We start from the raw sequence: 23,346 nt of genomic DNA on the forward strand, positions 1-23,346 counted from the left end.
CCAGCTAGGGCTTTACGGTCCCAAAGTCATCTTTCTCTAGTCATTCCTCGTACTAACAAAGTCACATATGGAGATAGTTCGTTCAGTGCAGCAGGTCCTAAACTCTGGAATTCTCTTCCTTATCACTTGAGAAATGTCACATCTATTGACACTTTTAAAAAGCATTTGAGAACTTGTCTTTTTGGGCTTGAGTATGGGCATTAATCTTATTCGTTGTTTTATTCACATTACTGTGCCTATTTTTATGTATATTTATATTTTTATGTTCTTTATTGGGGTTTATAACCCTGTCTTATATCATTTTTTACTTTTATTGCTGTTGTTATTACTTTTAGGTTTTCTAAAGTTTGGTAATTTTATATTTTTATACTGCAGTAAGCTATAGCCGGTATATATACAGAAGATGTATGATGTCAGTAACATAATAACCAACAGATCAAATCAATGGATTGAATATATCCATGTATAATCACATAGTACGTTAGACTCAGTGGCGTAGCTACGGGGGGGCCTGGGGGGGCCGGGGCCCCCCCATGAAATCGGCGGGCCCCCCACTGGCCCCCCCACTGGGAATGGGGTAAAAAAAATGTAAAAAAAAAAATTGTAAAAAAAAAAAAAAAAAATGTAAAAAAAAAGAAAAAAAAGTCATCAGTGGGATTCACTAATATTTTTTGTTCAATAATTTGGGAAATAGAGTTACACAATTTTCTCGTCTGCATCTGGCAGAATAAGAATAATACCATATCTGTAGTAATCATGAGAATGGTCATACAGCATGGCATGGCAATGGTCGATGCGACGGTTGCGACCATACACCACGAACCTTGTGCATGTGCTACGCGATATCGATATCTACCAATACATGTTATCGGTCATCGATTGGCACAAAAACCCAGATTCTGATGACAGCTGCCTCAAGAAACCCAATAAATGGCCTAATTAGCACCGAGCCTCCAATGTGGACCATTACCGAAACATCGATGCGTGTTAGTCTTCCATCCCCTTCCTCTAATGCTATTTAAGTCCACATGTGGGCATTTCCTGCAAACCTACCGGTAGCCCACAGGGGTTTGAGTTGGGAGAAAGGCCTTGACACCTTGAAACAACAAATGATGCCAACCATAGGCGTACGAGGCGGGGGGTGCAGGGGGGCAGACTGCCCCCTAAATTTCCAGAGGACAAGAAATTCGGGCAAAAGTCCTGAAAAATTCGGGCAGCCTAAGAGGAGAAAAATATATTTTTTTCTCCTCTTATGCTGCCCGAATTTTTCAGGACTTTTGCCCGAATTTCTTGTCCTCTGGAAATATATATATATATATATATATATGTATATATATATATATATATATATATATATATATATGCAGTAGCTTGCCCGAATCTTTTTCAAATTTTTGCCCGACAATTCCATGATTTTCTTTATTTAGCATCATGATGCCCGAATATTTCCGTGTAACACCACCGTAAGCGCAGTTCATCTGGGCTACCACGCTTTTTGCACGATCAATTTTTTTTCTTCTAACTAGTCAATTGTATACCTGGACCAAGGGCGGCGGAACCGGGGGAAAAAGGGGGGCACGTGCCCCTCCCCCACTTTTCCTCAGGTTAGAAATGTGCCTTTTTTCTACATAAAAATTGAGGTGCCTCAAGTTAGCAAGAGGCCAGGGAACCAGAATGAACACTCGGGAAGGGCCGTTTCCGGCCATCTGAGGGGTTTGTAAAACCAAAAATTTTTTAAAAGTACGCTCCGCGCCAACCGATGGTGGCGCTCCGCTCAGACAGCCGTGCATACAACTTTGCAAATCCTGGCTAAGCCCGTGACTTTTTACGAATTTCTGTGAGTCAAACTCAAAGCATTTTCGAATGGAAAAAATTTGTTAAGATATTAACAAGAAAAAAACTCTAATTCGGAAGACTCCTACATTAGCAACTAGCATGATTTCACCTCATTTTGTCTCAAAAGAAAACTTGTTCCTTGTTTCCCAATTTGCGCATTGGATATTGCAGTGCTAGTATGCATATTTTCCTTGAGGGGGGGGGGGGGACGTTGATGGAGTGATGTGTATACACAAATAAGATAATACAATAAGAGTTATAAAGGGTACTGAATATAACGCTGCATCATTCCAATCGAATTTCTGCAAAGAGCCCTTTGATGTCGGTTCCCCCCCCCCCCCAGATTAAAAGTGCTTCCGCCGCCCTTGACCTGGATATCCCCGACATGAGTGTATAAAAGAAACATTTTCTTTTTCATGGATGGTGGGGGGGGGGAGTGTCTACAAGCCTAGAAGTACATGTTTATCATATTCTTTGTTATATTTTATACTTTTTTGTGAGAAAAATTGCAGTCTCACCCGACACAGCGACATTATCCCGCCTACGTGTCGATTAACAATGTTTTTCTGGGGGTAGCTGAGTACTGTGTTAAAATAATAAATAAGGTAACTAAATATAGCAGCTTAAAAAATATACTGTCCCATTTTTCCCCTTCAAAGTGATGTTACCATTTTTTCTTCTTCTAATTTACCAAATTTTTGGGGAACTGTAAATTTCTAAAACGTGAGATTATAAAATAAAGAATGTTTAGATGCAACTTGCAAGGCCTCAGAAGTGCCGTTTCCGGCAATCTGAGAGGCATTGTGTGCCAAAAATTTTCTTGTTCGCTACGCGCCAACCGATGGTGGCGCTCCGCTTAGATAGTGTCACGGGAACTTTCGGGCACAAAAAGTTCTGCCCCCCCCCCAAACTGAAATGGTCCCGTACGCCTTTGATGTCAACTTCACTCAAGTTAAAAGTCTGGCTGAGTTGGCAAGGCCAGTCAGCATGAAAGAGAAAAAAAATTTTTTGCATTTCTGTCACCAAAGTTGCACATCTTTTTGGTTGCTATTTTGCCTCACAGGTGCCATCTCCTGCGATCTGGGGGGTGCTGAAATCTCAAATTTTCTCTGTACGCTCTGCGCCAACCAAGGTGGCGCTCCGCTCAGATAGTAACCCGGCCCCCCCACAAGAAAGAGCAGCCCCCCCATGGCCCCCCCACTCAAAAAATCCTAGCTACGCCACTGGTTAGACTCGTTCATGTGAACACCTTAACCATAACGTCACATTCGGCAACATTAAATTGAATATATGTCACACATTTCTTTTATTTCCGCGTTTTGTGTTTTGTCCTTCAGATTGTCAAATTACCATTTTCACCGGAAAACAGCCGGCAGATTTGTTTTAAGTGAATATCACTTTCAATCTAAGAGATAAATTGTTCTCATTATTGTAGATTCATGTTGTGGCAATCTTGTGCATAATGAACATATACATCTGAATGATGTGTAGCAATGATGCAACCATGTTTATTTTTGTATCATATAGTTAAATATTATCGAATATCTTTTTTAACACATATTTCGTATGTAAAGGGGAAGGGGTAGGGGAAGGTGGCTTACTGTGTATTGTGGTGAGGCCTTATGAGCCAAATTTCAAAGCGAGCGTAGTCAGTCGAACAGGAAGCGATCAACTTAAAACTCGAATATTTTGAGAGTTTTGAAGTTACTGCATAATATAAATTGTCTTTGATCCCTGCCTAATTCGTTATCGAACTGGGAATTGAAATATGAAGTCTTGCACGGTCTATCAACTTATCTAAGGTACGTCAGAATAGATGTATAAAATCACAGAAAGTGTCGCTGCTTCTCAAAACACACATCAAAGACAACACTCACATAGCCTATATATACCTGTCACACTGTCACAACCGCTTTAATTTCATTGTTACCCTCTCTGTTTATGTTAACTATCGACTTAATGTGCCTTATTCTGGATGAAAGAAAAACTGAACAGCATCCGTATACACGACATCTTTCAAATAACCCGAGTGTATCTGTCTGTTTGTATGTCTGTCTGTCTGTCTGTGTAGCCAATGGCAAGAAAGGGAAAAGTGGTGATAATGGAATGACCAACAGCAGTATATATTATTCTTCATTTAATTCGTATCCATCATTCCGAGATAGAGGGAAACCAAAATTAAATCAAAAGCATAAGAAAGAACCAATAAACAATTTGTTGAACGATTTCTGTCAAGTTTTAGTGACATCTTATATTTGACGTAATCTATCATAATAGATTTGACGTAATTTATAGCGATAGATTTGACCGATCGCCCTGATTGTCAAGATTGTATCGTTGTTAGATCATGAGAATTTAGTTATGCACACAATCAGACCGATTTGATATCATTTTGGGGTATTTTTCTTATGAAAACGTACGTGTGGTCAACGTGTTACTGGCTGCTGATGGTATTGATTTACCGGGCGGTAGGGCGGGGTCTGGGGGGTTGAGTAGGTCTGCATATCGTACTGGGCTGCACACTGTCGACAACTGGTACTTCGCGAAAACGTGTTTCTAGCTATCAGATCATTTCAACCGATTTTGAGGACATGTCGTGTCAACTCGTACACTTGCTTCACATTTCTAAAAGTACTATCATTTAAGTCAGGGTTTCCCTTACTTTATCCCCCCCCCACCCCACGATACCCCTGTGGATGTCAGAGTTGCCCACGAACCCCCAACTTTTCGAGACACGATCTGAGTCATTATTATACTATAATACGCATAACAGCCTGTGTCTTTTTCATTATTCAGTTATTTATCCCATGCACGGTACGTTACGCGTATGGAACGCGAAAACAGTTTGTCGATAGGTACGACTTTTGTACATTAATAAATTAGTTCGACAAAAAGTACTCTAGTTTTGACTTCCAGAAACGTCTCACGAACCCCCTTGGAAGGACTCACGCACCCCCTGGGGGTTCGTGCACCCCAGTTAGGGAACCCCTGATTTACGTTCTGATTCTCAAAATTTAATCCAGGATATTGGAAAAGTTCAAAGAAACAATTGGATGTCACCGTGACAGGCGAGTGGTGTTTACAGCAAATTGCTTAATTAACTTTGAGCATGGGTGACCATTAATATGACTTCCTAGCATATTGGGAAGCAATACTGATTATTTCTCATGCGTGTGTACGCCACTTTTTTTTTCGCTGCTGTGCAGAGACTGCATGTACCTGTTTTGTATAGAAAAGTCACCTAAGATCGATCTTCGGCATGAAAACTGCCCCATTCCTCTATACATCAAGACTTTAACCGTTAATGGCGATGTTACGTCAAGGGATTATCTCTGCCCCCAGTCCCTTTGACTCCCTTATAATACATCGAGACCTTAACCGTACGGTCATTAAGATGTTACGTCAAGGGATTATCTCTGACCCAGTACCCTATAATACATCGAGACTTTAACCATACGGTAATGGCGATGTAACGTCAAGGGATTATCTCGAGTCTCTTGTAGAGAGACTAGAGGTAGCCTGAGCGTCCATTATCTCACTTCAAATATAATTACAACAGAGACCTCGGTTCACAATCACTGTTTGGGACGCCAGGCTTCTAGCTTCCATCGGAGTAAGTTTAACATAATGTTGAAGTTACGAACGAAAACCCCTTTCTGACATCGGCTATCCGAAATTGCTTTGCTTGTGCATCTTGTAACGCGACTCCCTGGTTGAGCCAGACTCAAACTAACGGTGAACTGTTGATATCGACATTCAGTTTGGTATTCTCTTCCGAAAAGTCACCCAGGAAAGAAACTGGGCATGAAAAACCAAATAACGAACCGACTGATCGGCTCTCAACCCCAGTCCCCTTGCATAGGGACTGTGACCGTATTATCATCGTCAAATTTGGCATAGATATTGATACTGATTGAAGTGTAGGACAGTTTGGACGTCGAACTCTCTGCCTTAAGAGGTACAAAAGGTGTTAGGGGTGTAAGCCCAGGGTGAAAACCGACTGGTGCGCGGGCTCAATTGTGTTTCACTTATTTCAAACGAGCGTCCTCCCATTTTTAAGTTTTCGACACGGTGATAGTCCTTGACTACACTCCAATAATGACAATTCCACGAAAAGTTCCTCTTTTTTTATGATAATACGCGTCAAATCGAATTGGGTTTATCTGCCATTTCAAACTCTATAAAGAATCCTCGACGAGATATTGGATGACGTTATCTCATGCCCGGACTTCCCCTCTAAATTGTTGCAAAGCTCGGTCGCTATTAGAAAAGTTACTTGTTATTCTCTGTTCTAGCGTCTCAACATTGTCACATTTTCTGGACTTCTTAAACTGTAGTCCCAAAGCTCCTAAAATTAAAGTTACAGATTGGCCAGTATGTATTGTTACATGACTTAACATTTTAGATAGCTCAGCAACATTTAACCTGATCATGTGTAGTAAGTATATCTATTCCCTGTCCAAGGAACTCGTGATACTACCATGACCTAACATCGTCAGGATCATACGGGAAGCTTGAATGTTAGTGGATCGATTTCTTTTTGACATTGGGGGGGGGGGGGGGGTGGGGGATTCAGGGTATGCACAAACTCTGAGGTGAGGGATGGCAAACCAAGCGCAAAGTGCGTGCGCAATCGCCGTGGAAGGGGTTTGGGGGAGGGATGCTCCGTCCTCTTAAGAAATTTTGACAATCGAGTTATTTAATAATGCAAAAAAAATGCTACTTGGAGATGAGTTTTTGCCCTTTTCCTCACATGACACAAAATTTTCATATTTGAGATGTGAAAATGAAAATATCCAACTTCCATCGGAAAGAATTTGTAACAATTCAACAATTAGCCTCAACAACTTAGCCTCTTCAGTTAATGCTTCAATGAGAAAACAAAAGGTTTCTGTTATGGCCATATAATTTATCAAATTTATTGTTTCCAATCGGTATCTTGAAGTATTTCTACAGCGTTTTGATCGAACATTAATTATGAGACGGGAGAAAAATCATCTTGAAATCAACAGAACCTCTCTTCGTTTCTTTGAGTGGAGGTTCTTAAGCAATGGAGCTAAGCTTCCGTTCACATCCAAGCAAGTAATATTACCCCCAATGGCAGCGATAGTACCAACTCTACCGAGCTACAGACACAGTCATAGCGACATAGCCACGTACATTACATTATTTACGGTAATTAGCTACCTAACGAACTAAAGTTTGTTAGGTCTATATATAACATTGAGGAGATGATTACATGGGCCCTCCCCCAGTCAAATGTTGGGGAATACATCCCCATTTCCCCGATCTTGTAACTTTGTTTTACAAATTGAAAACCATTTTTGATGAACACTTTTCTATTTAATCATTTTTCATGTGAGAAAAAATATATACTTTCTGGCACGCGCATATCAATAAATGGGGTAGGATGATGACATGGCCCCTAGTCAAATGTTGGGGGATACACCCCCCCCTTCCCGATCTTCCTGAATGCTCAAAGAGGACTGGGGTTGTGCCCAGGATATATATACCTTGGGGGTCTTTCCTTTAAAAGAACATTGACCGGACTCACAGGCTTGTCAATTGAGCGACTCTGGTATAATGACCACGTGATCATGACTGTGTTACGTCATGTGAAGAGGGTTGGGAATATATACATTATTCAAATGATCTCGGTCAAAGGTTGATGAGCGATCTGCTCTGTGTATCTTGTATCTGTAAAGAACATCCACTACATTATGTTTACAGTTTTAATGTCAAGGAAAATGGGAGTTTAGCTCCAGTTGTTTAGTAGATTTCGTGTCCAGGCTCTATCTTGAGTGATTTCTTTCTTGCAATGCTAACCTTGTGCAGAATAGCGAACTATTATCATATGGCTATAGCCTATATAGAGAACCACAATAGTTGTTGTTTCGATGTAACCGCAGCATGGATTTCCTTGGCTGAACGGGGTAATATATGCCGAATAAAGGACTGACTTGTGCAGAATTAAAGAATTGAGGCATACGGCTTCTTTCTATACCTATTATAAATTACCAACTAATGATAGGCTATAACCTATATTAAATGTCTGGATTGTTCCTGTGAGGAATAATGTGATGATGACGTCATCTTCTATCTCCAGTTCTATTAGTTGTCCACTGTCAAATACGATCAAACGACCCTCTAAAATTGTTTTCTTGGCATCGTGATACAATCAGACACACAAATATGCAGCCCAACATATTTATTCTTCTAAAGGTATTGCGAATTATTGTTATGGCAACGTGTTGTATTTTGTGATGGAGATGTTTTTCTCTTGACCATGCTTGATAGAGGTGCTGACCTATTGTGCCATTCCATCGTGTCGTTATGCTATCGGGTCAGTGTGATAGGGGGAGCCGTAACATTGGACCATTCCGATAACGTAATGTATAGGATTTACAATGTAATGGAGAAGCTTGTGATAACAACTCTCTAAAACAGGTAAGAACAAAAATATAAGGCAGGGACTTGAGCATGTCTAAATGTGACGTATTTCGAGTCGCTTGTGCTGGATGTTAAATCTTCCTTCCCTTTTTTTCTTTTTTTTTTACTTGAAGCATTTTTCAATTCCCATGATCGATTATTTATTCAAGTTTTAAGTATCACCTAATATTGGCGATGTTTTCGACAACACTGGCGATGTTTACGTTCTTTTTGATAATATAAAAAAGAATCGAACACAGCCATTTCAACATAACGGCGCAGCCTCTTTTGAGGCAAAAAACTCTAAGTGGGACGCGACAAAATAGTTTTAAGTAAATGTATGAATCTCGCTATGACGAGCAAAAAGTAGCGTAGGATAACACAAGATATGAAATGTTGCCACAAGCAATGCGGCGAGCCGCTGTAGAATATATTTTCCGCTCCGTGAATCTTTGCGCATTTCTGGAACCTCATTTCGGTTTGATTATATCCTTTACAATAGAAACATCGGTGCAGAAAGATCTTATTTCATCAAAATCCGAGTTTAAAAGTCAAATCAGCCATACTTAAGACCTGAATTGAAAAGTGGAAAAAGCCGCTTTTTTTCCTGATAGCTGTCCCAGAGTACTTATTAAGATAATTCGGTTAATTGACTATATAGACCCATAATTATCATTCATCACCTTAGACGACTTCTAAAGTTACATCACATGTCGGTGAAGATTCTTTGACCAGGTTTACTACGAAGTGGGTCGAGAGGTTGTATGATCTTCAAAGTTCACGTTTCTGCTTGAATATAGGCTACTTCATTACCTTGCACATTATAATGGCTTCGGGTTTTCGTCAAAGCGTGCATAGCATATGTCTCATCGAGAAGCTTCGAGAGTTAAGTGTTGATTTCATAAAATGTTATTCACTCATTAGCTCTACTTGTCACGTTTCATCTCCAGTTTAATGACGATGACAATTTTCTATTTGACAAATGACTTACATGAATGTGCTTCGGGCGATATGAATATTTAATAGTCGAATCGTATTCACTTAAAGGTCGTTAGTCATACAAACATCTTTCAAAGTAAACCTTGCTGGTGGTTTCATCTCTCCGAATGAGTGGAATGACTGAGAGAAATCGAGGCGGATTCTTTTGGACATTTAAGGATGATAATTAGATTGGAAAACTATTTGATGTGACTGATTTGCATCCAATTCCTACATAGCTTTTATGGAAATATTGAAAATTGAGATTATCAGTTTCTCACATAAGGGCACAATCGTTTTACATGTCTCAATGAGGTAAGAATGTTTTGAGAAAGTGGCAGTTAATTCAATGCTTGTTGGAATCTGAGCATCACTGGTGACCATTGTATGGTTTACTAGTATATCTGAGGTCAATACTGATGTTCACTTACTGTCACCAATTTAGAAAGTTGACATAGTTTGAAATGATGGAAATTTTAAAATTTGCCTGACGGGATTGGGGGAGATCGCTAGAAAACAGCTTTAAAGCCATTTGTTTTCTTGGTGATTCAGAGTTTGCAAAAATTAGCATCGCTTCATCATGTCCATGTAAACTTAATACCGGTACATACCGTTCGTAGAGTGCCTTCTAGCATTCATTGAACAGGTAAATAAAACTACCTACCCACACACGGATTTGTACAAGCTGGAATGGTGGTTTTGTTCTTCTACAAACGTGCGACGACATAATAGAGCACACGAATTGGTACTTTCATGTGAGAGGGGGGGGGGGGGGGGGGGCGTGGATACAGACTGGGAGATGTGTGTTTGTGTTTTTTTTGGGGGGGGGGGTTTGTTTGGTAGGGGGGTGGGGTTGAGATGAGGAATTATGACTTCCTGTATTATTTTCTTTTGGAGAGAGGTGGCCAGCAACTGATGAGAAGAAATAGCTACACCGCTCAGTGTTACAGCTGACGCGAGCATCAACTTAAAGGAATGTTTGTCAACGAGATATGCACATTATTTTAAGACCAAACCTTACATACACTCAATATTTTGCTGCAGCTGTATTTTTAATACGTCATAGGGGACTGACCTGGGACGTGCCCCAGAGGCACCTGTATACGAAGATGGAATCAAAAGAATTGACGGAAATTGTTACCATCTGTTACGGACAGACAACAGGTGGGTGGAATGGGGATTTTATTTAATTGACAAATGTTAACAATTATATATTTGATCAAGTTTGTACGTTTAGATCTAAAATTTAATTTTGATTTTAACCAATACATTGTGCTCTCCCCCTCCTTCCTGTTGGAGTTGGGGCATGGGGAGGGGGAGAGGTAGGGATTGTTCCTCCAGATATTCCTATGGTGCAGGTGTCTTTGAGGATGTGTGTCATTCCATTAACGTTGACTACCAAGGTGCACTGCAGATATATCCCAGGTTACTTAAATTAAGGATGCACCTCCTTTGGAGGGTGTGGTCGTGGAACGGTTAACAGATGGTGATAAATATTCAATTGATTACTTTTCATTTCTGAGTTTTCTTCTTTCTTTTTTGTCGATGAAAGGGTGGACTTGGCTGCAAGTCTACTATTGGACAAGGCCCAGTGTGGAGATTGATAGGAGGCATACCAATATAGTTAGCTAACATACTCTCATTCATGTGATGTATCTGTTACTAGGGAAAGGAAGATAGGTTTGCCTATTTCTGTCCCCTGTCCTTCTTCCTTCCCCCATGCCCCTTCCTTACCCTATCCCATGTCCCCACCCCTCCCATCCCCTGATGGGTTATTGATATACTAGTGCATAACCAGTGAAAAGCAGTTAAGGAGATGAGTGGTGCTAGATGTACATATGGCCCTCAGTAGCACTGTACCAGCAAAGCATAATTAGCAATATCTCATTAATATGGTCACAAAAGATCACATTCAAATCCTGTTCAGTAAGCAGGGACAACACACCAAAAATACCACAGGTTTGTCATATTTGATGAAACTAAGTCTACCAGAGTTAAAGCTGAGCTGTTATTTCAGTAGAGTGAACAATATAAAGTAATCATAATCATAAAATTAAGTGCATTTTTTTCCCACGAAACTGCACAATGCATGTCACCAACTGTGTTATATATGCAGAAAGGATGTTATTTTAATAGCGGTACGTTTGGGTTAATTCGAGGTCGTTAAGAGATGAAATCGACAAGTTTTTTATTTCACTTTTGATATGTCAGAGATTAAAAAAAAAAAAAAAAAAGTATTAGAATGGTTAAGAGTAATGCAAAAAAAAAGAAAAAAAAGGTACAGGCCAGCAAAAAAATTAAACTGCAAAGTGTTTTGATTTTTCTTTCGGACAAACAGCATGTTTAAAATTCACAACGTCACACCTGGTTGAATTATTAATAACTACCACTTTGAGAGAGAATTAAACTGAATGGATTACATGAAGAAACAAAGATAAAGAAAAACAAAAAGGAAAAACTCCAAGATGGATGTCAATAGAAAAACATTACAAAATTATGAATTAAAACGTGATGCAAAAAAAAAGTCTGATGAAAACAAGGCTGCAACGACTGTTATCAATGCATAGTTAGATTTAGATCTCGCTGCTGTGTGTGACATGGGGGGTAAGAGTTAACGGATAAAAATACAAAAACAATGCATAGCGGTAACAAAAGATGTCGTTAGTTAGGCAGTTAAAATAATGATATCACAAATCAACAGGATATTTTCCATGTATAGCAAAATTAACATAAAAATCTACATTCTATAGCAAATACTATCTGTATTAGTATAACATTTTGATAAGAAATATTAAACAGATGATGATATTAACCAGAATTGTTAGAATTTATATTAAGTCTTGGGTTTGTGGAAAACCGAAAAAAAAAACAAAAAAAAAAACAGCAAACACAAATTTTTGCAGTCTTGTCAGAGGGAACTATTGACATTGAAAGTAAGATTCCTCACTTAAATTAGAAGACTCCCTCTCCCAAAAGTTTCATAAGTCTTTGCCAAATCCATGCCACGCCCCCTCTCACCCCTGGGGGTGGGGTGTCTTCACCACCCTTTATCCAAACAGATTCTTTCAGTCATCCTGCCTTACCACTGCTAAGAGCGACAGACTACCGTTATACAAAAAAACAAATTTTAAAAAAACTTGCCATTATGCAACATTTTAATCCCTGTCATCAAAACCTACTTCTAGTCAAATTCTTACTGTCAAAAAAAATTCTCTCAACGTCTTTTCAAACGCACCAATCAAGTCATTGAACCTATTATCTAGCTCTAGTGATTAAAATCAAATTCCTTTGAGCTAGACCTTAGGTACTACATAACAACTTCAGAGTCTTTTTTTTTTTTAAAGGAGTAGTCCCTGATGTACGAGAGTGAATAAATGTTTTGGGGGATTGGCCTACAAAAGTTCACTTTTTTTTTTCTCCAAGAGGAAGAAACATTTAGATTGGTATCGGTTGGCGGTCGAGAAAAAATGTTCGCCAAACTGAAACGACACATTTAGCTAGACAATGTGGACACCATACCACCTACACAGAAATCGGTCTTTAAAAGTTGTCATCACAATTTTGTTTTTTTTACATAGTTGAATTTTTAGGCCTTCACACCACGGAACTACTCCTTTTTAATCTAAATATAAAAGATTGCAAAGACTCGTCAAATTTTATGTAGCGACGAGCAAAAAGTGAGCTTCCATATTACATTTGCCGTTTTTTTTAATTAATTAACAATATGATCTGTTACATAAGTGGTAAAAAAAAAATGAAAAAGAAGAAAATTATTCACATCTGTGACGGAAAGATTCATAGTCGTTAGTATATAGGTATGAGCCAGGATTATAATAGTATTAATAACACTGAAGGCACTTGATGGAATACGCTAGAATATTCAGGCACATGTCGGTTTGTTAAACGAGGATGTTATCTTGCATATCGGTGAACAGAGGTTTGAAACATCATACACAGCAGTAAGAAGATATCCTTAGTGATGACGAGAATAGCCACAAATGGTTTTGTAAAACAAAATGAACTAAGATGTCTTCTCTAAAGCTCGGCATACAAAAATAAAACAAAGAAAAAAAGCAATGAAATAGAAAATACTAAAGCTACTTATCTCTATGACAAAAAGATTACCAAAAAAAAAAAAAAAATTAATGAATGAATGAAAAAATTGGAACAAGAAATTTGTTTATTTACAGGAAAAAAAAATTCCCATATCCATTTTTTTTATAATGGGAATTTAAGCTTCTCTTCTTGTTTTAAATTTTACAAGAATTTTAACATCCATCGTAAAATTTTTGTCAACAGAACCTACATTTTGATGTAATTTCATGCTATAACTGTCAACAGTGACAACTATTTTGAACAAAGCTTTTTACAGCTGAAATTTTTGATTTGTTCCAAAACATTAACAGGCAAACAAATGACAGAAATATGTTGTTTAAATAATGCCTCAAAAAGTTTTCTCAACTTGCAAAGGAGTAATAGAGTTTAAGTTTGAACTATGTTTCTTTTCTTGACACCCCCCCCCCCCCTTGTGGTTGATTCATAGCTTTCCTTTGTCTAAGAAATGTTTAGAACCACAAAAATGTTCTTTCTGTATTTCTCTCGGATCCCTCCATAGATTTCCAAGCTAAACTAAAACGTCTAATTAAAGTTCCATATGAAGTTTGATCAAATTTATTTAAATTTATTCAAATTCTATTCCTTTCCCAAGCAACAATCTCTTTAGTCCCCCCCCCCCCTCCACAAAAAAAAATATATCGATACTGGAACCAAATTACTTAATTGAAATGAAACCTTAGGGTGATGAATTATGGCAGATGATTTACGACCCCTGGTGGGTTGCCTCCGCCTCCTCCCAGTATAGGCATGCTTAACTCCCTCATGAAATCTCAGCTTAAATCAAACCATCAGCCACATTAGCCATCCAATTCAGCATGTCAACTATTGTAATTGCTTAGGACATTTAACTAGAGGCTAAATGAATATAAAACACAGGATTTAAATTGGAAATGCAATCAGTCTGGACATTAACATAATTCAAGAGGAATATTTTGGAGATCTCTACCAACCCCCGCTCTCCTCCGACCCACAATCTCTATTCCACACCCACTCTTTATCCCACTTAATAACATCTCCGTTACATCCAAACAATTATTCAGCAGAAATGTCCACAACACAGATCGGTAGTATAACCAGGGAGCTGCTACTCTAACTACGTTCCTTACGGCACTAGAATTAACTTGAGAGCCTAAAATAACTTGAAACCCGGCCCTTCTGGGGGGGATCCTTCACTGTTGGTCTTACCAGAGAGAAATGCGAGAGACCAGAGCTGAAGAGCAATCCTTGTTGTAACAGTACAGTAGTAAGATCTTTTAGGTTGGGAAGGTCAAATTTAAAACTCCCCCCAAGCTGTGGGACGATGTTATTATTTTTTAGTTCTTCCCCGTGGATTTGTACTAGGCACAGCACCTGTCTAAGCATGTCACATTTAATCCCTAAGGACAGGAGGCCATATGGATATTAACTTGAAATGCTAAACCCCATCTTGCTGACATTCATCAACCACATATTATTTATACCAGTTTATATTTGGCCCTCTGCAGGGTTAGATCCCACTGTGCATCAATTTTCAATTAGGGTCCCCTATAAATATATTATTTTAGAGGAGCCTCTACCTAAAACTGAATTTTCCAATAATTCCACCAGCTAGTTTCAGTATGCGTGAGTGAATACCAAAAAAAAAAAAAAAAAAATTGGAAAGATAAAGTTGTTGTTAGTGTGTGGAGTGAAATTTTTTTAATAAAGGTACAGTAAGATCATGGACTTAAAATAAACTTCTGTTAATATTAAGTGTGATATGGGCTTCACTGCTGATGAGAAGCTGGTTAAACTGAGAAAAATGTATGAACCAAACATTCCATAAATATTTTGTGAAACAAGTTAGTAAAAAAAAAAATTATTATTTTTCGTTGTATTAAAGAATGATAAAGAATGATACGTAGTTAGGTTAGACTATTAACATCCCTTGAATATAACTTCATTCTAAATATCTCAAAGCAGAAACGGCAACTCATTAAATGTTAAGACAAAGGCCATTGTCATTGTGACATAAGCTAGTTAACAAAAGGTTAGTTGATTAAGAATAGCATGTAAACAGTCCAGAATCTACCTACTGGGAAGGACAGTGTGTATGTGTATATGAGTTTGTGTGTCTGAGCATGCGTGGGATGTATTGATGACAACTCCCCCTCCTCCTTCATCCCCCCCCCCCCCCGGATGTAGCAATTTCCTCCAGCGGACGGAAAAAACAAATTTCAACACTGGATGGAACCATCTTCAGATCAAAGCTTATGTCATGGCTTGCAATGGTTAAATTTTGTATCAAATGTTTATTTTTGTCAACCGGATAGAAAAAAAAGAACTGAAGTCTTAATAATGTGAAATAATTACTTAATACAAATGTTTTAATCTGTTTGGATTTTGGACTCCAAAACAAAATATAGAGAGAAAAAAAAAATGCATATAAAAATACTGTTGATGACCCTGTACAAAAATAAATAAGCACTTTGGTGGTTCCAGTTAGATGTTAGTTTAACCTCTTCTATGTCCCTTAACCCCCCACCCCTTTCTTCCCCCATGGGCCATAACAAAATTGTGACCTAGAGTTTGTAAGGCACTTCATAAACAGTAGCAAATGGAAAGTTATGCACCAGTAATATGGAACAGTAGAAGAACTTGAAACCTGAGGTCAAAATACGCCTTTAATATTATTCATCTTCTCTTTGACACAATTTTAAGTACATGCCTATCTTTAACTTGTTCTCACTATTTTCCTTATTTTGAATCTTTATATGTTAGGTTCAACTATTTTGCCTGACATCCTAAATTAATATTTTATGCAAAATTTTCATGAAAAAAAATTGGAAACTTTTTCCCCCTTACTTTTCCTTGCTAGTATTACTGTTGCATTCTAGAAAAGGAAAAAAATTGATACAACTTGATATCTCGTCAGAAGAAAATTTTCTCAAGAATAACAAAAATTGACGTAAAAGTCAGTCTCAAATCTTGTCATTAAGTACATAAGCCTGATCAACTTTCAATCAACTAAGAAAAAGGAAAAAAACTCGGATAAATCACTGCTCAAAATTTGTGCGTCTAAACATGAAAAAAAAAATTTAACAAAGGAATTTTATCTTGCATATCCTGTACCAGTAAAGCCTCTGATGTAAATTTTAATTATCCCTCCCCCAACCCCTCCCCTTCGCAAATACATTTTTCAAACGTTTGAAGAATTTTAACCACACACAATGCTATCTTGGTAGTACATTAATTCTATTTTGGTTTTTCTGGTAGTATTCTAATTCAATGTTGAATTAGAGGGCGCTATCATTTCACTTCCTCTTTGTTTAATCAATCAACTAATGCGGCTCTGTATCCAACACACTTTGCCTCGGGAGTTTGTCGATCGGAGTACAAAGACGACAATTTGTCAGACAGAGACTTCTTCTTTTTTCTCACTTACTCTTCCCTAATATTAAACAATAAATTTATCTCTCTTTTTGAGTTTTTCTATATTGCTTTAAGAATCTTCTTTTTCTGGACGTATCTCGTTTTTACTTAAATCAGCTTTCGACCCTGCTTTCCTATCCCCCTCTTCCACTATGCTACAACTAGGAATTAACTACATACATTGAATCCCATTCCTCTGATAGCCCTTCACTCATGGGCCAATTTGAAACCACCTTTACCCTAACCCTAGCGATAATGGACTGTTCCTATTAAAACAAGATAATATCAGTCTAATTTCACATAACCGACTTTCCCAAAATATCAAGACCTTTCACTTTTCAAATCTAACATCTTTTGTCACTTCCACTCTCCCCACAAAGAAAAATACCCAAATCTGTTCATGTTTATTGTTCTGTTTCACCTGTAGGGCAAATTGTTTTCTAACCACAAGCCAACACCATTTTCCAAGAATCCCAGCAAATGGGGGTTGATCTTAACTTTTCCCAACATTGTTATGTATGGTACATCACATATAAATTGTTTCCTTTGCAAGAGTCTAAAACGTTCTCATCCAAAAATGCTTCCATAACACCATATTCTTTGACTATGATGTGTTTTGTTTGATAATATCCTTAGGAAGGGGATCAGTTTTCCTACATCTACCAGTAACTTGAATCCAACATTCTCCAAATTGACCATCAGAAGACATTATTCCTCCAAAGAAGTTTGCCCCCCCCCCTCACCCATCCCTGTTACCAGCCAGTCTCCAATCCCCACCCCCCACAACACTACTAGTCTCACTTTACAAGCTAATCAAATACATTAATATATTGGCATTTATAAAAGAGAGAGAAAAGAATGGCAGTTTCTGCAACAAAATTTACAAGAAAAATGATATTTACCTATAAGGATGCCACTTTAGAGATGTACCTTACTTTAAACTATTTTTAAACACACACACAAATGTTCCTTTTTTTCTTTCTTTTTGGTTGTCATCTTTTGCTCCCTAGCTATCCAAAATCTATTTTATCTTTTTAAATTTTTTTTCTTCTTTTTTGGAAGGAGCAAAACTAACTATATACACACTGATAATAGGCAACCCTTTTTTTAAATTTTGATTAATACTATTTAATAAAAAGAAATATAAGAAGAAGAAATAGAATAAGAAGAGGAAATATTCAAGAAGCAAAAATGTAACAACATAGAAAAGAAAAAAAAACGTCTCTATACTAACTTTTTGGACGTCAAATAAGGACAAGAAAAAAAAAAGACCCTAAAAATAACGGAAATTATCAAAAATCTTAAACTAGCACTTAAACGGTTCAGCCTCTTTATAATCATTTGTATCTGTTAATAAACCCTCATAACCTAAAAAACAAAGAGGAATTAATGACACCTCCTTGTAAAAGCTTCTAACACCCAAGTACACTCTTTTTCGAGCAGCGGGGAGGGTCGTAACATTTACACTGACAAATGCTCCCTGAGTTTTTTTTTTTTATTAGATAAAATGTACGACTATCAAACTCTGGACTCGAAGGAAATGTTTACCAAATGTATCAAATCTTTCCCGCATATAATTCTGACCCGACTTTGCGTATATTCTTTATACTTTTACGTGTTTATAACATGTCCGGTGTCGTCTAAACATCTCCGATCGACCTAAACTAAAGAAGAATGTGGACCTTTTTTCTTGTCACCGAATAAAGTTTTAGACTTTTGTAATAATATGAAGAAGTTTAATTCTTCTAGTAAGGAAGATCCAAAGTTGTTTACCTAACCGTGGCAAATATCTCCCCCTCCCATTATTGACAACATTATTCACCCCTCCCCTGCTTATACATATATCCTACAGTACAGGTTGCATATCAAACTTTTTGCATAACACAACTCCAGTCTTATTGCTATATTAATCTCCTGCCGGGCGATCGGCCCGATACGGCGCTGATCAAATTGTTTACGAATATATATATAAGGCAGTGTTGGTGTATGCCAATTGGAAGCCCTTCATATAGGAAGCTACACTTGGTGCATCTCATGTGCAAGAAATGGTTCCGCTTCCCAATTTGCATAGTTGAAAAAAAAAGAAGGAAATAAAAAAAACCTTAAAAATAATGAAATAATTCTATATAATCTAAAGAATTATGTAGAAATGCCTGATCCATGAAAATGTTGTACATCCTCTGCATAGAAGGAGCATGATTTAACTCTCTGTGATGAAGGATGAACATACCCTATTCATCTGCAACTCCTCCCCTACCCCTGTCCTCAAGCAAAACCCATCAACCTGTCCACATCCCCACCTGTATGCACAATACATATACATCCACACAACAGCTGTTACAACACTACTGTACAGACATATCGCCAGTGACAAACACCTACAGAAGCCTCTAATCACCATGTTAATGAATATGAGCACACCGTGTTTTCTTGGCAGTTAACATTGCCGAGTTGGAAAAAAACTGCTAGTCAATAAACCCAGCTTATCAGCCTCAGAATGAATTTTCCATTTCCCAGCTTACATCTACAAATATACAGCAACCAAAAGCATATGACTGTAAGGTTACACAGTTAACGTTACATTGAACCTAATACTAGCAATGTGAAATGAATAAGTTGTTACAGATTTTTTTTGTATCATGAGGTCAAAGGTCACAATGGCCACTGTTTAAGTATGCAACATTATACACAGGGAATATTACTCAATCAATGTGCATTGACAATGTGCCACATATCATAATTTTACGCTTTGTGGTATGTTTTTATTTTATTTTTACACTCAATCGGTGCCATTGTTTGCATGTGACCTTTGACTCTAACCATGAGACAACAACACAATTATTCAGAAAGAAAATGTTCTTTGATATGGTAAGTACAAAATGCAAGAGTTCATACTCATAATGTTCCATTCCATACATATATATATATATATATGTATATATACACATGTAAGTATGAAAAAACAGGAATATTAATTCTTTAAGAAAACATGCTGACCATTTGGGTGCAGGAGTTATTCAGCATTACAATTTTGATCTTAGTAATGTGAAGTTCACAAGACCGGTGCATCCCGTTAGATTGGCCGCAACTACAGCGTTTGAGCAAGGGACTATTTTTTTCACATGCTCCCGAGGTCAAAATATGATTGGACTGGGAAAACGTGGTTAATAGTTAAAAGTGGTTAATAGCCACTGTTCGGCGATTCAGATCAGATCGACGTAGTGGATTCGAACAGCCCATGTCAGCTGCGGATATTAATATCACCCTTAACCACCAAAGTCATTGATGCCGTTTGCGGACATATTCTTGGGCCCTAACCCCTGATGATGATGATGAGTAGCAGGGAGCCATTTCTCACTGGATGCATCCGTCTAACATTACAATATTATCAGATTAAAAGCAGTGCATGAATTCTCTAAATATGATTCTTCCTGGGGTTAGGAGTCAAACAAATGAGGTTTAAAATCAACCGGTTAGCAATTTCGATTGATTTTTTGATAGAATTGATTAACGCTGCCAACATTGAAATGTTGGCAGCTCGGCTGATATTTATATGGTCTCGGGCCTTTTGTAACCAACTTTCTATGGCTCAAAAACTGTTGCAACACAGGATATACCATACACGATGTTTGTTTGTCAGACAAAATCGGTCCATCGTATATTCCTAAAATTAATGACACCAGCCGGATAACATAATCCAAACTGAGGTCATGTTTTGTTGTTGTTGGGAGGTTCTTCAAACTCCTAACCCCAGTAGTATCTACAACATATCTCCCTTTCATGTTTAATGTGTGGTCTTGTATTAAAACACTCATGGTTAATAGCATCCACATTGCTAGTATAAAGCTATAAACAAACACTCTACAGGGTAAATCTGTTCCAGTAATATTCACCTTTTTAATTTTTTATTAGTCAAGGTTAAATTTTCCAACCAATCCCAACTTGCTTTATAGTCCATGTTCACAGGCCTGACTGAATATATCTTTTTTATATAGGGGTAAGGGATGGGGGGGGGGGGGGAGAGAAGGGCATAATAATAACTGCTTACCCTATGAAACACCCCGTAGATGTTTCACTGGGTAAGCAAAAACACTTTGGTTAGATACCACTATCTCTATTTGCCATTTCTTAGCCAATGGTCAAGTTTTCCCCCAACAAGGGATGGAGAGGGGGCGTGGGATGGTTAGTACCGTACAATGTTTACCAGTTATCAAAGAACATTCAAACCACAGAAGCAAGTTGGGAAACGTTAGTGTGATCAGGTGACTACATCTACGTAGGCCATCTGAAAAGTCATGAATATAAAAGCCATATCGAGACAAGTTATGTGATTCTTCGATAAGATATACATATAAATATATATATATTAAGGAGAACTATGGAATGAGAAATAAACAGAAGATGAGTTGGCACTCACGCCACAAGAGTGTTTGTGCGAGGGCTCGAACCGAGCAACAACTCAAGAACGCATGAAAATGCTAGCGGAAGATTCAGGCCAGGTCAAAGGTCAATGTTCGGGAGGTCACGGTGGAACAGTACTTGATGTGCAGTGGATGAGGCAGTTGGTTAGTTGGGCTACGGCTAATTGGTTGCGGCTGAGTTAATGGTTTCAAATAAAAAAAGAAAAAATCGGGGGAAGAAAACAGAAAAAGAAAACGGTGTTAGTTTTCTCACAGACTGATGGTTTTCCGAATAATTAGATTTCGAAAAGGGAAAAAAAAAATGAAAAAAAGATGAATGAAAAACTGTTTAATACAAAAAATTATTTCATCCTTTTTCCACCATGAGGGGAAAAGTGTTTTTTTTTTTTTTTTTTGGCATGCACATATGGTGAGAAGCATTTGACAAAAATGATGAGGAGAAAATTCTAGATTGAAAGAAAACAAAATACACGAGCACAGCAGTACACATATTATGAATGTGGGAGAAAAAATAAGAAAACCCAGATTATATTAAGGGCTGTTATTAGCACCTTTCTACCAGAGTTTTGAAGATTTTACTGTTTTCGAAGCATATCAATGATTTTCTATCAAAACAGTAAGCCAGGTTATGTTATTTGTATATATTCCACTTTCAAAAGAAATTTTTATTTCTCCATATTTTGAGGAGGGGGGAGGGGGGGAGGGTATTTTCTCTTCCTTCCACCAAATTCAAAGCAATCCTCTACTATAAGTATCATACAGAAAAATGAATTAAATTGAAAGATAATGGTGACAATTTTAAACAGAGAAGAATAATTATTGCTATTAAGTTGCAAAAGAAACAAATGGGAGCTCCCATTATTAATAATTAAAATGTATAATCTAAAACAAAAGGTGTATTAAGACTAGGGTGTTGCCCAATAAAAAATTCTTTTTTTTTTTTTAATTCATGAAAGTTAAAATATCAGTAGGAAAAAAAGGTATTAAAACTCCATCAACAAATGCAAAAAATCATAATAATCAGATTCAGAATAATAAAAACAAAAATGGGATTTGCAGCGTAAATTGTGCACAAGCTACAGTAAGCAATGGTGGATTAGAAAAAAAAATGGTAATTGTTAACAGAATCATTCAGGAGACGGGAGTGTCGTAAAGTTGTGACTCTTTAAACGCTAAACTACACCCTTTCCATCCCGGCGATACTCTTCTTTTAAAACCCCTCTTCACACACCCCTTCCCCACATCCCCCTCACTACTTGTGGTACCTTTCTCTTGCTCATCAGTCCCCCACTTTCCTTCTTTCAAATATGAAGATATGAGCCGGTTACCCACAAAAACGGATTAATGGTCAAAAAAAGAAAACAAAAAAAAGTTGATGTGTATGCCTCACGTATTTCCTTGTCTTCGCACTTGTGAGGTCTTTTACGGACAACGTCCTTCTACCTCTACTGGAAGTAACCCAATTGTGCGTTTTCTACTGGCAGTTAAACAGAACGGCATGGAGTAAATATAGACTGTGCATCAGGCAACATAGCTTAGGTGGGGAAGAGAGGACATAACTTCATCTAATCTAAAATGTCTGTCTTTCTGTCCATGGTGCCGTTTATCAGTCCTCATTCACCATCTCCAATAGTGAGGGATCTTACTCCAGTTGGAAATGGGATCGGGTGACCGTGACGGTATGATGTTAGTGACCAATGGCAGATCGTTGAATATTTTTTCGTACATATTAATTATTGACACCTTACTACGGCCATCACGGTTTCATACAGCTACGGAATGTCTTAATTAGTCCGCTATGTCAGAGGCGGTTTTCTACCGCGGAACGAATCATGCAAGAGGACATTGGATGATGGATATTTGTCAAGAAGCTTGGTTTCAAGTAGACGGCATGCTGTGAAGTCAAAGACTACCCTACTCATGAGAACAGACATCCACACATCCCCCAAGATTTACCCAATAAGGACAAATTCGTTATCTTCCGATCCTTGGTTCCTCTCTTTCCAGATCGAGAAGCCAAAGAGGAGATTTTAAACCAAACTGCCATGGAAGCTCCTCATCCCTCGTTTGAGGGGGAGGATGGGAGATCTGTTATGCCCCTTAGAAAACAAGGGATTAGTATCACAGAACCTCACAATCCATGTATTAGTTAACCTCATACTCAAACAAGAAAAGA

The 23,346-nt window shown here is 37.8% G+C and overlaps 1 protein-coding gene across 8 annotated transcripts in view; it reads right to left on the reverse strand.

Annotated features, from left to right (window-relative positions):
• Positions 1 to 12,462: 12,462 nt before the first annotated feature.
• LOC139962807 (KH domain-containing RNA-binding protein qki.L-like) overlaps positions 12,463 to 23,346 on the reverse strand; it is a 91,600-nt gene continuing 80,716 nt past the window's right edge. For 3 of the 8 annotated variants that reach the window (XR_011791365.1, XR_011791363.1, XR_011791367.1), the window contains 2 exons: positions 22,561 to 22,647; positions 12,463 to 21,344 (listed from right to left, as the gene is read on the reverse strand). Coding sequence is in view for 3 of the 8 variants with exons in the window: in XM_071963152.1 (XP_071819253.1) it covers positions 21,331 to 21,344 (14 nt within the window). In the remaining 5 variants the exon portion in view is untranslated. The remainder of the gene's footprint in view (positions 21,345 to 22,560; positions 22,648 to 23,346) is intronic. The other 5 variants (XM_071963152.1, XM_071963153.1, XM_071963151.1 and 2 more) reach the window with 2 other exon arrangements.

The sequence above is a fragment of the Apostichopus japonicus genome, chromosome 21, assembly GCF_037975245.1.
Source record: "Apostichopus japonicus isolate 1M-3 chromosome 21, ASM3797524v1, whole genome shotgun sequence".
In the NCBI taxonomy this organism is placed as follows: domain Eukaryota; kingdom Metazoa; phylum Echinodermata; class Holothuroidea; order Aspidochirotida; family Stichopodidae; genus Apostichopus; species Apostichopus japonicus.